Below are 17,388 nucleotides of genomic sequence, written 5' to 3' on the forward strand. Positions count from 1 at the left end.
AAAGCAGAAAGCAGGAATATAATAAACTGTTAAGCATGTGGGCTACTCCTAACCAGTTAGGGGCAGTAAAGGGTTTTCTCTTGCCATCGTCAAGCGGCATCCTTAGTTATATAGATGTACAAATCACCTGCACCAGCGTTTTACCAGCTGTTAGGTAGATCCGTTTGTTAGTAGATCAGCAAAAACTTGTCAAAGGAAATGAGACGTGTTTTGAGGGCAGGTCGGGTACCGCCTCCTGCCACGGGTTCCGGTGGTGGTGGCTACGTGTAATAAAGTGAAAATGGCAGATAGAATTAAAAAATACCCGGAGAATAGTGCAAATTTACTGTTTAGTGCAGCTCCGGAGTTTAACTTTAACCTGCCCTTTCTGCCCGTGAGCCAGGCCGGTGGTCCGGCGCTGATGACAGGAGGTAAAACTCTTTAAACCTAGAGAGATGTGTAAACTTTAGCACTGACATTAGCTGCTAATTTGCTAACCGGTGTTTTTGCTCTGCTGTCAGCTGTTATTATGGTATTTAAAGATCTCACACTTGGGAGTTGCTTGATTATTGGACCAATCAGATAATTTAAATAAAATTCCATGTTTTGATTTTATCAGCTTAGTGAATCACTGACAGATCCTACTGTAATTATTTCATTCAGTTGATTCTTGTCAGCTGTTTCCCAGTAGCCTAATATAATGGTTAACGTCTTTAGCTAAAATTTATTAGATTCATTTTGCACTCTACTAGTTTGATGGCTAGCTTAGGTAAACATCTGGTCTACTTTAATATGCAACAATTTTGTAAATGCCTAGAAAATAAAGAGTTAATATGCTGTCAACAGGGAATAGGGCAGCTTTGGCTATAGATCACAAATGAGGAATGAATGAATAATGCACAGTGGTATAGTACTATAAGAAATTTGTCAATCTCTTGCTTTGAATGAACAAATTTGCAATGAAAATAAGATTAACTTGAAATGATCTTACAGTGGACACAATGTCAAGCTGATCCAGTCCTAAAACACACTTCTTGTTATCTGACCTTGAGACATGTTTTTGCATTCAGATGATTCCGTCGGTGAAGAGGACAGTTTCGTAGGACAGACTTCGGATAATGGTGCTGCCCCCTCCACATTTAACTACTTCTCAAATCCAGTGACTAGCGACCCGTTTGCCTCCATTGGACAGCCATCATGCCCCCCACAGACCCTCTCCCAGACCTTCTCCTCTGCCCCTCTCTCCATGGGTCCAGTCTCTACCCCGAGTTCTGTCTCCATGGCCTCTATTCCTCCTGCAGTCTCTCAAACACATCCTCCTTCTGCTTTTGGTGCTAGCAGTGCTGTTTACCAGAGCCCAATGGGAAGGCACACCCCACCTCCGAGCTCCATGACCCCTCCTCCCTCTCTTCCTCCTCAGTCACAGTCTCAGTCTCAGAGTCACAACCCGTATCGCCACACGCCCTCCAGCAGTCGGGCCAGTCCGTACATCCCAGCTCCGGAGGTCCTCCCCCCGACCCAATCCACACCACCACAGGCTCCGTATCCGTACAGTGCCCCCCCTCCTCCTCAGGCGTTCCCCCCTCCACCACCATCTCAGAGTTTCGCAAAGGTAAGCAGCTCATGTGTTTGTTATGAAGGAAGTATGTAAAGTATGCAGGGGAATTTTCATAAACAATCAGGCCCTGTCACTGTTCAGGGGTTTCAGCTTCTTGTTGCATGCAACATTTTGATGACTTTTCCCATTCAAAAGATATATTTAGTGTTAAATTATTAATCACTATGGCAATCGTCCAAGTTCATCATTCTGAAGACTGAAAGTCACACGCACATGCCAAAATGTGATCCAAGGCAGGTTTTTAGGATTGTTGTTACTTTTTTATTTTGAACAGTTTACAGTTATAGTCATTTATTTGCATTTTGTCATTTAACCTTAGTTTATCATCAATTATCGATGTAAAGTTGCACTGTAATACCAGTAATACTTATCTGGATTACTTACTTATTAAGATACTGTAACTGCAACATCGGTTTCTCAGTGATTATTTGCATTTTGAGAACTGTTATAATATTCAAAATACAGAAAGCTATGTGTGAAAAAAAAGATGTTTCTTGGTGTAAAGCATTAAATAAACAAAACCAGAAGGTGTGAAAAGGTTGTGTATAATCTTATGAATAGTGATTTAATGGGGTACTGTTGTGCAAAAAGCGAAACCTATATTATGAAAATATTTGTTAGTTATATTGCAATAATAAAACGTAAACTGGGTAGTTTGTTTCATTACACTGTTAAATCTTTAACTGATGTTTGCATGTCTTTTTCAGCCCCCTCCCTCACAGATCCAGCCCCCTCCTCCCCCCGGGGCAGTTGTCCCGACCGGTCCCATGATGCCCTACAACTATAACGTGTATGAGACGGTTCAGCCGCACTGGTTCTACTGCAAACAGGTTGAGTCCAAGAGTGTGTGGCTTCCATTCAGCATTATCGACTCACTGCAGCTAGAGGAGATCTACAACTCTGGTACAGCCCCAAATACTGTTGTTGTAATAGCAGTTAGGCCTGTCACAATAATTACTATTTAACTACTACACTTCAGTACTTCTAAAGTGTTTCACTCTGCTGTTTATTTGCAGCTTGTGGTTTATAAGAATGTTGTAGATTTTTGTGGTTTAAATCTGCTCATGGGTTATTGTGTCAGTGCCAATACAGTAAATTTTTATCCAGACAGGCCTAATAGTAGTAGTACAAAGTAGTTAAAGTAGTAAGTTGTATTATAATCTAAAGAATGTTTTGTTAAAGGTGAATTTTGTAACTTTTCTGACTGTCGCCAGGTTGTCTTCATGGAGATGCTATTGCCTTGTCAGAAATGTTTCACAGTATTGCATTAAACCTATCTTGTATCTTGTATGTTTTCAATTACATGTGTTCTAACTGCAAAATAAGACCTTGAAAAACATGCTTACTGCAAACTCAGGTCACCTTTCCACACATCTACCCTGTAACTTGTGACCTGCTTGTCATCATGAATAAAGATTTGTTCAATGTCATACTGTGGAACAATCCAGGCAAAGCAATTACTCTTCATAAAGACAAGGAGGTCGTGAACCCTCCTCCAGGAGAAATGCTTTAAATGAAAAAAAGAATCCATTGTTCCTCGCAGTGGTTAATGTAGTGCCCACATCTTCTTTCAACTACAAATCTAATCTATGTTACAATTTTTACAGTCATAGATCTAAACCATGAACTAATTATTTTTTTCTTAATCTTTTATTAGTGTTTGATCACACATTTGAGACATTTCTGGTTTTATTTTGTATTGAAGCACTCTGTCTGTTTGTACTTCTGTCATTCATCTTCACACCTGCCTACAACAATAATACCGCATCAAACTTGTATAGCTTTTTTCTGATTTTGTGCGCAACTGATGTATGCTTTTGTGCTTATGTCTGTGCATTATATTGTTTCAGTTCAACCAGACCCCGAAAATGTGATAGTTCGCACTGACGGAGGGCGATATGATGTTCAGTTATACGATCGGCTGCGGACGTCTGTGTACTGGGAGGAGGAGCCCACTGAGGTCCGACGCTGCACCTGGTTTTATAAAGGAGACAACGACAGTCGCTTCATCCCCTACTCAGAGGAGTTCAGTGAAAAGCTTGAGGTTTGTGTCTAGACCTGTAACTAGGGCTGAACAATTCTGGGAAAATATCTGAGAAGCATTGCAATAACTATTTAGTGATTTATGTTTTGGCGGTAGGATTTTGTTCAAAGTTTACATTGTAACCATGTCCAGGAGGATGAATATTTGAGAGAAGACTTAAATTTAAACTGATTTGATTTCTGAAAATGTGTGGAAAGGTCTAAACTAGAGGGTTAGAACAATTATATTACTTAAGAAGGAAATTATGTTTAATTAATTGCAGTCCTTGTTATATGCCATTATTTAAATTGCAGTTTTATTCAAATTGCACTTTTTTGTCACATTACCACATTTTGACGTCAGAAGAATTGTTACAGAAAACATCACGATAAACGATAATAGTCAAGCAAGTTCATGCCACTGACGCAAAGCAGAAACTGCATTTGGCAGCTTGACTTGTGGTAATGACGAGGTCTGAATACTAAATAATATCTCTGCATGTTTTATCTACTTCTCCATTCATGAATACACTGTTCAGACCACAGTCCAAATTCCTTCTTACTGCAACAAAGATATGACGGGTTCAACAACACGGATCTGGAACACTGGAATATTCATGATTGATTTTCATTCGATAATAATGAAAGAAACAACAAAAGCATTTTTAGAGAGCAGAATGTAATTTTCAATGCAGAATAATAATTTAAAATATTACCATGTGTTTTATACTAGTTCTGTAATTCTGGCCATTCTAAAACTACTCAGGAACTAACTATTATTGTGGTATCGGCATTGGTATTGGCCAAACTTTACTATGAAGAAATCACTAATATAATAACAACATGAAAAGTGGTAAATAAATAAAAACAATAGTACTATACATTGGACTCAAAGTAAAGTTGAACTTAAAGCTTAATATAATAAAGACAGCTGGAGTTTCAGAGCATTTGGTCCGGACCTCAATGCCATTTTCACTCTTTGAACAATATAGGCCAGATTCATTTTGTGTGACAATTATTATCAAAGCTTTAATGATTGGTACATTAAATAAATAATAAAATTATGTTTGTTTTTATAACATAAATCAACTCTCATCAGGTTGAATATAAAAGAGCTGTATCCACAAACCAATGGCATCGCAGACTGGAGTTTCCTTCAGGAGAAACCATTGTCATGCACAATCCAAAGGTGAGAGCGCCATCGTGTGGTCAAAATAAAAGGTTAAATACTAATATTTTTAATACATGAATAACATGATTTTGTTTTTGTGTTCAGGTGATAGTGCAGTTCCAGCCTTCCTCGATGCCTGACGAATGGGGCACGACACAGGACGGACAGACCAGACCCCGGGTGGTCAAGAGGGGCATCGATGACGACCACGATGAAGTCCCAGACGGTAAAACGATGATGATATGTTTTTGTAGTTGCATAGTGCCCCTTTAAATCAATGAATACTCTTCTGGTAGAGCGTTCGCCACCTTCTTGTTTATCTTTGCTTTGCTTGAAGTGTTCCTCAGTGGCATCACACTTACCGTTATCTGAACTGTGGAGAGGAAACCTTGCTCACAGTAAAAATACAGTTTAATATCGTGCTTTGCCTTGGTACTAACATCTCTATGGAAACAAGGAAATGGTGGCCTAAAAAAAACAAAATGTTGTCTCAAAAGCGTTAGATTAGGATAGGATTAGGGTTAGGAGGTTAGAGTGGTATAACAGAGCACAGTATATTTGGAGTGAGGGACGACCATTGCCACTAATTTTGACTATATTTTGACTTATTTTTATAGTACAAACTATTTAACTCTTTGTAATAGTCCCTTTTGTATTCTTTTATGCATTTACAGGTGAACTTGCGACAGTGGACCATCTGGTTTTCATGGTCCATGGTATTGGCCCTGTCTGTGACCTGAGGTTTAGGAGCATGGTGGAGTGTGGTGAGTATCCCTTTATATTCTGCTGTACAGTCTACTGAGTTTACAATAACGTACCCATGTAACCAAAGATAGTTCTACACTCAATTTTGTGCATGGTGTTTTGAATTACAAGGAATTATACTTACTTAAAGGTACAGTATGTAACTTTCTGGAGTTGGCACATCACCAGCAATTATTCCATGGAAGTAGATTCTCCATGGAGATAGATACGTTTCAGGCTGTACTTTGCAATATGATCACTAAAAGAACAACCTTTCCATGGAAACAAGAAAAAGGAGGCCCTCATCCAGGCGGCATAAGCGTCAGGTCTGTGGAAATGCAAGCCCTTTCAGAGTGACGGCTGGTGGTAAAATGGTAAATGGTCACATTTATATATATATAGCGTGTTTCTACCTTCAACGCTTTGAAAACGCTTTACATCAAGGAACCACTCACCCGTTCACACACACATTCATACACCAGTGTAGGCAGACATGAGATTCGAACCACTAACCTTGAGCTACTGCCGCCCAAATGTTTTTAGTGCAATATTTAAAAAAACAAACAGGAACAACAACATGTCTTTTGTTTTATTACGTTTTTGGGCTAAAAGGTTACATACAGTGACTTTAATGAAATATGTCTTTGTTTGTCTAGGCCCATTGCTTTTTATTCTACTTTAATATACTATTCTATTGTATTCTTGTATTGAATCTTTTACTAACTGAGTGCCCCTCTCTCTGCGTGTTCAGTGGATGATTTCCGCAGTGTGTCCCTGAAGCTGCTGCAGACTCACTATAAGAAGCAGGTGGACGATCACACCATCAGCCGTGTGGAGTTTCTGCCTGTTCAGTGGCACACGGCTCTGCACGGGGACGCCACCGGGGTCGACAGGTCAGAACTCACAACAGACCACCAGTCCTACGGCTCGTGATTCACTTCCACAATGAAGCAAACGCCACAAAACTAGTTTACACCACTGAAAAGGGCTGTGAATGAAGAATGCACGTAATTGTAAAGGAGCAGGGAGCATCAGAGGGAAGCCCTCTGTATCTGTACTGGTGGTTTGCAGATTCTACACTGTGTTGATGTCATTGTATACTCCCAAATGGGGGCAAGAGCCAGATTTCCCTCTTGATAAAGTTGTTCTTTGCCATGACATATCTAAAAGGTAAATGGACAAATGCTGAACCTGATCATTTATATTATAGACTAGACTCAAGAACTCACTATTTTACAGCATAAATCTACATGAACAACACAAATTTTCGCTGCCCTCCATCTATTAAAGTCCAGTCATTAAATATTATTGACTTGTTGAATGTTTTAATTTAATCTGAAACCCCTTGATTAATAGTAATGATCACCTTCAATATTAGATGAAAAAAACAATAAAAATTTAGTTAGAGGGAATGAATACCCAGCACATTAATAACAAAAAAAGTGAAGATATAACAAAGTATAAGACTAACACACATACAAAAAAAAAAAGAAAAACACAAAAAACAACAAAAGAACAATAAGTAAATAAGTTTGCATGTGTATTTACGTTTTAGGGCTGGCACATCAAATTTACACAATAATAATGTATATGCAGTTATTTAAGGGGTAGTTGAACTGCACTAACTCACTTCACTAATTAACTCCCACTTCTGCCCAAATTGTTTATTCATTTATTTATTTATTGACATCTTTCTCTCCTCGTAGGCGAATAAAGAAGATCACGTTGCCAAGCACTGGGCGTCTGCGTCACTTCACAAACGAGACTTTACTGGACGTGCTTTTCTACAACAGCCCCACGTACTGTCAAACCATCATGGATACGGTCGCATTGGAGATGAACCGTCTCTTCACGCTGTTCATGGAGAGAAACCCCGACTACAAAGGATCAGTGTCAGTGGCCGGGCACAGTTTAGGTAAATACAAGGTTCATACGATGTGATATTTTACACTAATTCTGATCATCTTGGCAAGGACTGGGATTTGAGTTTAGCATTTAAATTTTTGTATTAAACAAAGATTCAGTTCACAGTGCAAATTTACTGTACAGACAACAGCATTTACAGTATATTTAACAGAAGACTGAACAGCTAACCTTAAGCAAGAATCACATTAGGCTGCAAAATTTTAGAAGAAAAAAATGCTATTAGATTTACAATACAAATCAAATCCTGGAGCTCTCCATTTGAAAAAAAGACATGAAATATGTATATCTAAGTATATAAGTATCCCATGAATTTCAGAACATGTTGCAAAGGGCAACATGTACAGGTACAACCAGATTCTTTTTAAATATATTATTTGCAGAGGAAACTTTGTTATCTGAATAACTGAATCCTTTGCAGTTTGATAATTACCCCTACAATTTATTGTGTGGCCCTAAATCACATGGAAATATTTTGTTGTTTGCCGAGAGCAGTATAAAACTAAATAATTATAGCCTTTGGACTTTACTAATCACTACTATTCAAATTGTCTTCACAGTTACTTTTATAGCTTTAAATTTTGCGTATATGCTTGAGGAAGATGTAAAAAACTCCCTCTCACTATTAAAATTAAATCAAAATCTATGCAGTTCATCTGCAAAACAAAAAGACAAATTGTTGTAATTTTTAAATAATTATTTTATTAAATGCTATAATGTGTTCCTTCTCTGTTTTTGCAGGGTCTTTGATTCTTTTTGACCTTTTGTCAAACCAGAATCTTGGTTCATCAATGCCAATCATTCCCACTGCAAATGGAATAGAGCCACAGGTTAGAAACTGCTCAGTTCGAAGTTCACACACGATAGACTCTACGCTGTCCTGCCCACACATAGATATCTGTATGAGAATATCAGAGAATAGTGATAGTAGCTTTTATGTATTTTAAGTAAGTATTTAATTAAATTGCTCTTATTTTACTTATATATTTTTTCAAGTAATGTTGTCAAGAATGGGCCTGGGAAACTTCTCTTTTTTATTTATTTTTTTTATAAATAGCAATTATATACCGTACTATTTGCTAGTCAAAGCAACTGATTTGTAAAACATAAAATCGACAACACTGCTCAAATTAAGTCTTTCTGAAGTTATTGAAACCACTTTATTTATACTTACAGACGAGTTGTTGAACTTTGTGCCCATTTTTGTTTCATGTGTATAGGCCCATTAATGGCATAGTATTTATTAAGTAGTTTATTATTTATTTAGCCACTTATTCAGTTACGGAAGTTATGGAATTAAACTTGCCTATCCCGCATTTATTCAATCATGTGTTTTGTTGGACCATGGATACTTGACCAGAAAAGTTACACCATGTACCTTTAGATGATTAAAACTGCCAACTCTAATTGTGTCACTTTAATTGTGTTATTTATTTATGTATATTTATTTAAACCTTGCAGGCCTCAGCCCCAACAGCACAGATTACTCCCTCTGTGACTCCTCCAGTTGAAGAGGAGCCAAAAGAGGAACCCAAAGGAGATGAGCCTGAAGACCTCAGCTCCGTCTTGGAGAATCTGGGACTGTCCGAATACACCAGCACCTTTGACCAGGAGAAGATCGACCTCGAATCCTTTGTAAGTGCAACTGTGATTTGATTTAGGAAGCACAATGTTATGGTAATGTTATTGTGTCTCTTCAAATGGTCTTTTCTCATAACTTTAAGCTTTATACATATTTTAATAAACCACACACTTTCACATAAGACCAGACAAGAACCTGAAATGAAATGAAGGCAACATGTGGAACAATCCCAAAAAGGGGACAAGAATTGGAAAAGAAAATACAGACTGAATAATATTTGACTTATTACAAAAGCATAATCCTAATGTACAAATGTAAATAGTATGGTGTATATAGTCTCTTATAGCATTTTTTATGATATTTTCCAGTTTATGTGCACAATTGATGACCTGAAAGACATGGGAATCCCTTTGGGTCCCAGGAAGAAGATCGCAAAATTTGTCAAAGAGAGATTAAGTAAACAGGTAAGTTTTTGTTTAATTCTGTCAATTTCCCAATCCATCAACAATGACCGTACTTTTCTCAAATCTATTTTCTTGCCATGTGTTCTGTTTATTTATTTAACTCATTTATACTGTAAGCCCTGTATTAAGTTTAATTTCAAAGATGCTAAAGTGAACATTAAATATCTATTTGTTGTCAATTAACAATGTAATGAAATGCGTGTCAGGTTATAGATTTTGTAACAGCAAGTCCAGTAAATTAACTAAATTGTTCTGCTTACAATGAAAACCACTTTTGTTATTATATTTTGATGTGTTTAATTTCAGACAGAGGAGAAGAAGGCTGCAGAGGTGAAAGAGGTCCCTCCAGTGGTCGCTCCTGTAACTGCAGCTTCTGTGCCTGAGCCAGAGAAGACACTTCCTGTTGGAGTTTCCTCTGTCCACGTCAACTACAACTATTTCAAAGTCGGCACGGGGCAGGTACATAATTCATTTAAGATGTGAACAACTCACTACTACTATAGACAAAACATCACTAAACCTGAGAATTTACACACCCGACTTGGTATAAAAAATTAAAATATGGTTGACTATGTTTGCAACTCTGTGCAATATACTAGACAAGTGACTATTTTCATTCAAACATAAATTTTTTTTAGCCACACATGAATATATGCTACCCCAGATTTTTCTCTTATTGCATGAATGTGATTGCTCTCTTGCAAATAATTTGTTGACATAATCCCCCATTAGTCCAGAATAGATCCACCATGATAAACACCTGTCCGCATGTGTGGGTGGTGTAATTCTGTGTAACTCTGTTTGTTCTCTCTCTCTCTTGTCTCCAGGTGTCAGTGGTGTACCACTCTCTGGACTTTGAGCCTGTGAGCTTCTTTGCTCTGGGGTCTCCCATCGGGATGTTCCTCACAGTCAGGGGTCTGGAGCGAATCGAGGAGAACTACCACCTCCCCACCTGCAAGGGCTTCTTCAACATCTACCACCCGGTACTTCAGGAGTTATACATACTATTCATTTTATTATTGTTTATTTACTTGGCTCTTCATCAGCTGTCGCTAACATGACAGCTGCTCTTACTGTCTCTACAGATAAAATTTTCAAAACGTATTTATTTTTTCTAATGGGTGTGGACTTGTGACACATAATATCATTCTGGCTGATTTCATCCCTAATGGGTGTCCTGCAATTAAACATGTTAAAATCTAATACTTATATTACTGAAAGCATTTATGTATATTTTATCCACAATATTTTGAGAATGATAGCATTTTGTTTGTATAAAATTATGTTGGATAATTCCCTTTTCACAACCCAGTGCGCTCCTGCTGGCAATAGTCTTCCAAAAGACATAAGCTGTGGTTTCCAAATGTATATTACCTGAACCTTATTGATCATTGTATGTGTGCTTTATTAATAACAATAATTAATCTTTTCTTGTAGTTGGACCCGGTGGCGTATCGCATTGAGCCTCTGATCATACCAGACCTGGAGCTGAAACCTGTTTTAATCCCACATCACAAAGGAAGAAAGAGACTCCATCTCGGTAAAACATTCACATGATTTAGATACTAGATTTAGTTTCCTCACCATGGCATTACCATTGTAAAGGTATTTCTGTTTTTGTAGAAATGTGGTAATAAATGCTAATATCTTTGCCTCATGTCATTAAGAAAACACTCAAAAACAAAGCTAACTGCAGTTTAACCATTAGGAAGTTAATTGTTTTTAAATGACTTGCGTGTTTGTGGGTATATGTGCAGGCTTTTGTGTTTTGTTGTTGCCCGTATGTAATAAATATCAATGACTGTGACTGCTATTATGTTTGGAGCTAATGGGGATCTTTAAACTAAACACCGAATTACCCTAAAGCAAAATTGCACATCACTACAAATTAGAGAAGTCTCTTAAACTTTCCTACACTGGGTCATTTTGATCATTTTATCTTGTTTTGTATTAATTTGACATATTTTTCCCATACATCACCTTGAACTTTTTAAACTTTAACTATTGTGGGAACTTTTGCATTTGCATTTTAGGTCTGAAGTAGATGGTTACCCATTTTTTGACATCAGGAAGGAAGGAAAATTATAATTGCAGTTTTCGAGATTAGCTAATTGCAGCCATTCAAACTGTGATTTAGATTTGATTGCAATTTGTCTGTGATATTGTGAATAATCAGTCTGTAAATATGTTTTGTTCCCTCAGAGCTGAAGGAGAGCCTGACGCGGATGGGCTCAGACCTGAAGCAGGGTTTCATCAGCTCTCTGAAAAGCGCCTGGCAAACTCTGAACGACTTTGCCCGCGCTCACACCTCCTCCGCGCAGCTACAGGCTCAGCTCGCCATCGTCGCGAACCAGATCGAAGAGGAGGAGAAGAGCGCGCAGCAAGGTCAGTCCACTTTATCACTGTAAACATGCTCGGAGTAGTTCACATTCCTGCTAGCATTCCAGCGAGGGTTTTCTTTTGCTGAGAACTCCAAGGGAAAAGTTGTCCATCTGTAATTGAAAAATAGAATGCCCATTGCTTAAAATAAGATATTGAATGCATAAGGTAATAAATAAAGTATACCTGTTAAAAAATGTTAAAAACTAAATCGATAAGTGGGGCCTGGTGGGTGTTTTGCCCGCCTAAAAGCAGATAAGATTCTAGCCCAAAATCTCATGCTTTTATATATACGGTAGGTTTGAACATGAAACAGAGCTCAGACTTTCCCCTTGGACTAAATGTGGTCTATTACACAAATATCTTGACTAAATTAGGACTAAGGCCCAATCAGACCAAGGGTATCAAAATGATAATTCTACTAAAAAGAAAACATTACTAAATAAACCTATACTTGTACTTTTTAAATGTTTTGTCCAGAGGAGAAGAGGGACATTGAGACCCCAGAGCCGCAGAGGGAGGAGGAGCCTCAGGTGAAGATCGGGATGTTGAACGGAGGGAACAGGATCGACTACGTTCTTCAGGAAAAACCCATCGAGAGCTTCAACGAGTATCTGTTTGCTCTACAAAGTCATCTTTGCTACTGGTATGGCCTGGTTTATATTCACTTTGAAAATACTGTGAAGATCTGATGTTAGGCCTGAAAAATATATCACAAAGGCTGCTCTTAATACTAGTGATGATAATTAGATAATTTCCTCTGCAAAGAACAATTATCCTCTCCTTTTTAAAGAAAAAATCCTAACATTTAGACCTCTACAAACCTTAGTTTATCCATTCATATTTCAGTTTTCCATCATTAATACTCCTGGAGTTGTTTACCTTGTGCACTCTGAACAGAATCCTACCTTTTAAACATACATCACAATTATCTAATCATAATACTCGTGCAGCCATAAGATCTATCCTTCAGTCAATCCCAAAGTATCTGTAATCAATACATTAGTTTTTAATCTTTTGTTCTTCATTTTATTCTTTATTACAAATATTTTAGATAACCCTCAATGTCATAGCCACACAAGTTTGGTATTTTAATCTGTTGCAAACTGCATTAAAGTCAAACCCTCCAAAAAACAAATCTTATGTCTTTCATTTCCTATTTACAAACAATACCAGTGCATTGATTGACTTATTATTTTCATATTTAATAATAATATATTTTATTTATTAGGCTCCCTTCTGGACACTCAAGGTCGCCTTACAACAACATAAACAAATTAAATACTATGAAAACATACAGTTAAAAGCATACAGTTAAAGTTAGGCAGTATTTTAATTGATTTATTTTATAATTTATAATAATAATATAATATGTATAATTTGTTAGATTTATTTATCAATTTATACGCAAATAATATATAGCACTTTAGGGTAATCCTTTCTTTTTACGTGTTTTCTAGGGAGTCTGAAGACACAGCGCTGCTCATCCTCAAAGAGATCTACAAAACCATGGGCATCCATCCAGAGCCGCTCGCTCATTAAAACATCGGGACAGAAATCCTTTAGTTTTACTGAAGCTGTTAATTTCTTATTTTCTTATTTCTATCCATGTAGTTTATTGTATTAAGGTGAAAAACACGCCTGTATGATGCCATTTGTCTTAATTAAGAGACACAAATGAGCAGATTTAAACTTTATATGACGTTTTATAGATAAATTATAGCAGGGTTTGAGTTTAGTGAAATTATATGAAATAAAATGTTAAAGATCCTATATTACACAAAACTGACTCTTGTGAGTTTTATGCCTTGTTGTAATGTTGTTACCTTCTCAAAAACAGACCTGGAGTTGTGCTTTGTTGCGTTCACATATTTGAGTGACCCTTTTAGTATTAGTTTGTCCACATTTCTAAACTGCAGAATCCTCTGTTCTTCCTTGTGACAGTTAACAGCTCCCTTCACCCTTTGTTCAGTTTAGATTGGAAATTCCAGAGCTGAAATTATTCACACGAAACATAAAAAACACAGTGGAGCTCTTCCTGTATTACTTCACAAACTGGAACTGTGTTAATGTGTGTCTGTGTGTGTCAGTTTGAGAGAAGAACTCATCATAAATAGGCAGGATTTTTGTGTTAAACATGTGAAGGAAACAAAACACAGGTCTGTTTTTGACGAGGAAACAATCGAACAGAAATCATAAACTAGTGTAATATGAGCCCTTTAAATGAACAATAAGCAGCAGAGATGGGAGCACTTAATGCAGTTGGGTTTATTAGGGCCAAAATTCAAAATAAACTTCGCAGTGTTTTTATGGTATGTTGGACAATGAGTGGAAGACATTTCTCCTGCCAAAAGAGGAGACTATTTACAAGCGCTGGGATGTTTGAAATGTATTAAATAAGAGTATAAATGAGAGGAATAAAGCCTGCTCTATACAAATGTGTCCTTTTTTAATCCTGTTTCATTCTTTCACAGCCGTTGCAACAGCTGTACACATCTTTACGCTGCAAAAACTTAGTTAAAATCACTTGAGTAATTTTGACTGTGTGTGCTTTCTTTGAAGGTTTCATTTTAGACCAACGACAGCATCGGGCTTGGCAATAGATTTGATCTGAATCGAGATATTCAAATATTTTCAAAATTATCAGCTTGCGTCTTTTTAACCGAAAGATCTACAGCCAAGGAGCAGAGTTTATGGAAGAACTTTGCCTGCTTTATCTGGTTCATGCTCATGAAGTCAACATAGAGCTCCATTTTGTATCTGTTTTTGAAAATAAGTAAATCAAAGCCAAAATGTAGATCAAACAATGAGGCAAAAAAGAGTAACTGATGTTTTGCCATATTGCCTAGCCTTACATCAGCAGTATTCTTTCATGTTTTAAGCAAAATGATTCAATTTCTTCACTTAATTTAGAAATGACAATTCCAAAAATCTAGAGCAACAAACTCAAAACCTTTACAAGGTTCATATGCTGTATTCAAGTCATTTTAACTCATATATTCAGTTTTTGCAGAGCACAGTTCCTCAACCTTTCCCTTAAAATGCTTAGGCACCAAATAAAAAACATTAAAAACATGTATAAACAATGCATCTTAGCAATATTTACAAGAGCAGCCAGAACATTCACTTCTATATTAAAGATTGTAGTGCTGTAAAAAGTTGTATTTTTGTAACACTGGTCAGACCTGAAAGTCTAACATGCAACAGTGAACCAACGTGCTTCAACAGATTGTCACAAAAGAAAGGTCCCTTTTTTCATCTTAAAAAAAATAAACAAACAAAAAACTATTTGAACTTTATGGCCACAGAAAAATATACTTTTTCAGATCTTGGAAGTAACACAGAACCTTTCAATTCAACTGGGTTGTTCAAAAATGTGCAATACAATTTGTTATATTACTTAATACTTCTTACATATGTTGCTGTTTTGATTCAATTTTTTATTCTATGCCTTGTTCACAAAGAGATGCATTTAGATACTTCTAAATGTTTTGAGCTTCTACCTCAACTCAATACTTCATGTTAAAGTTGTTAAAGACTAAGAAAACAACAGCTTAATGGGGATGCACCGATCCAGCTTTTACAGACCTGACATTGATATTTAAAGTTTTAAGAATATTTACAGATCCTTAAAGCTTAAATATCAATGTCTTATGTTATTTATCCAACTTTGTATGAATTAAAGCTCAAACATTAAGAGATCTGTGCAAACATCAGGCTGTAAATACTAATACAGTAAGGTGTTTTATCAAATAAAAAGCCCAAACAGGATATTTGCTGAACCAACACCACGGGGCTGACACCTGAGCTAGCAAATTTTTCTGAATCGGTGCCAAAAGTCAATACCATTCCCAGTATAGGTGCATCCGTAAGCTTAATCCGAGACTTCTCTAGAACTTTTAATGCTTATAATTTGGTCTTGTAGTTAACGGGTTCAAAACTAGAGCTTTATTTAGTTAAAATGAGATTCATGCTTCTATAAAACAACATGTTGCAGTTTTAGGCCCAAAGTTTTACAATGTATAATTTACATTTTCTTACATTGTGCCATTGGACGGTATTCAGGTAGTTCAACTATTGTCTGCAGAAATTAAAGATGCACTATGTAACTTTTCTGGTGCGGGGTCTACCATCTGCTTGTCTCAATGGAGATATTATTGCTTTGCCTGGAAAGTTCCACAGTATGGCATTAAACTCCCATATAATCTCCATATAAAGACAAGCAGAAGAGACCATGAGACTGCAAGAAAGTATGTTTTTAAAGGTATTTTTGAGGACTAAAATCACCTGTAATGGAATAAATAATTGTTAGATAAGTTTAAGACTGTACTGTGGAACATTTCAGGCAAAGCAATATCTCCATAGCAACGAACCTCCTACTAGAAATGTTACATAGTGCGCCTTTAAGTAACACAAATATGGGTTCACATATAGGAAAATTAAGTTGAGATAGTAAGGTCAAAGACTTAATAAAAAGCTTAAATATGGTCATTTTTGTGTGATGTACATTTGATCACACTCCTTTCTACATTTACATTGTGCCCTTTGACAAAACCTACCAAAACATTTGCTGGTAATAATTGGTCTTTCTTTACAATTCTGTTCAAGTTTAATGAACCAAGTCTTCAATGAAACGTTCAGGAATGCCGAAGTCCTCCCAGAGGTTAAATATAAAGTTAAAAGATTAGTTAAGCAGCAGAGACTATGAAATAAAATAACATTAAGCATTGTAAAGATCAGTTTGAATGGCTTATGTTGTTCCAAAGTAAAACATCTGTCTCTTCTTTTCTCTCGCTTCGTCGGGCAGTTGTTCGTATGTCGAGCCTCCCAGCAGCGATTTAAATATTAAAATTGTCCCGTTTGATCGTATCATTTTGTGAAGCTTCACATTTTCACATTAATAAATGAACTGGTTTTGGTACATTCATTTGTCTCCGATGTGCAGTGAAATGCAGTGGGCTTCATGTAAACAGGCTCGGTCCAGTCTTCATGTTAAAGCTACACTGCAAAAATAATTGTCACACTCATGTAACGCCCTGTAACAACCTGTAATTACATTATATTTTATATTTTAATTTTGTATTGCGTTGTATTTTTATTGTATATTTAGGGAAGCAGGTAATTACAGTTTTGTTACAGGTTATTACATAAAAAGCATAGGTTGTACTTGAATTCAGAAGATTAGGGTCACACAGTACACACTTCATTGAATTTTTGTATTGTTTGCTCATTAAAAACCTAAAATTGTGTTTTTGATTTTACACACTTTTTTGAGTCATCTGTGTTTTAAAAAGGCCAAGAAAAATGCATATGTGACCCTTAATCTTAGTCATTGATGATTTGTTGTTGTTTACTCCATGTTAAAATGCAAATAATAATAATGTATTCAACGTGAAATGTCACTACACTGCAGTGGAGCGCGCTCAAGACGGGAGCAACTTTCTGTTGACCGTAAACAGGAAAGATTTGCATATAGAAGGTATCGTGCATGGCTACGGACGGCAAG

General features: G+C 36.7%; 1 protein-coding gene across 1 annotated transcript; it reads left to right on the top strand.

Moving 5' to 3' along the window:
* Nucleotides 1-235: 235 nt before the first annotated feature.
* On the top strand, nt 236-14,320 carry sec23ip (SEC23 interacting protein). Its single transcript, XM_020926969.2, has 18 exons — nt 236-410; nt 1,050-1,591; nt 2,305-2,500; nt 3,448-3,641; nt 4,719-4,808; nt 4,896-5,016; nt 5,465-5,554; nt 6,286-6,427; nt 7,241-7,449; nt 8,199-8,287; nt 8,919-9,092; nt 9,408-9,503; nt 9,810-9,962; nt 10,331-10,486; nt 10,941-11,043; nt 11,706-11,888; nt 12,363-12,528; nt 13,343-14,320. Exons 1-18 carry the CDS (start codon nt 281-283, stop codon nt 13,422-13,424), a joined length of 2,916 nt encoding a protein of 971 aa, XP_020782628.2. The 5' UTR covers nt 236-280; the 3' UTR covers nt 13,425-14,320.
* The last annotated feature ends 3,068 nt before the right edge of the window (nt 14,321-17,388 follow it).

This window comes from Boleophthalmus pectinirostris, unplaced genomic scaffold, assembly GCF_026225935.1.
Source record: "Boleophthalmus pectinirostris isolate CB_2022bp ecotype Guang Dong unplaced genomic scaffold, ASM2622593v1 HiC_scaffold_5, whole genome shotgun sequence".
NCBI classification, from domain to species: domain Eukaryota; kingdom Metazoa; phylum Chordata; class Actinopteri; order Gobiiformes; family Gobiidae; genus Boleophthalmus; species Boleophthalmus pectinirostris.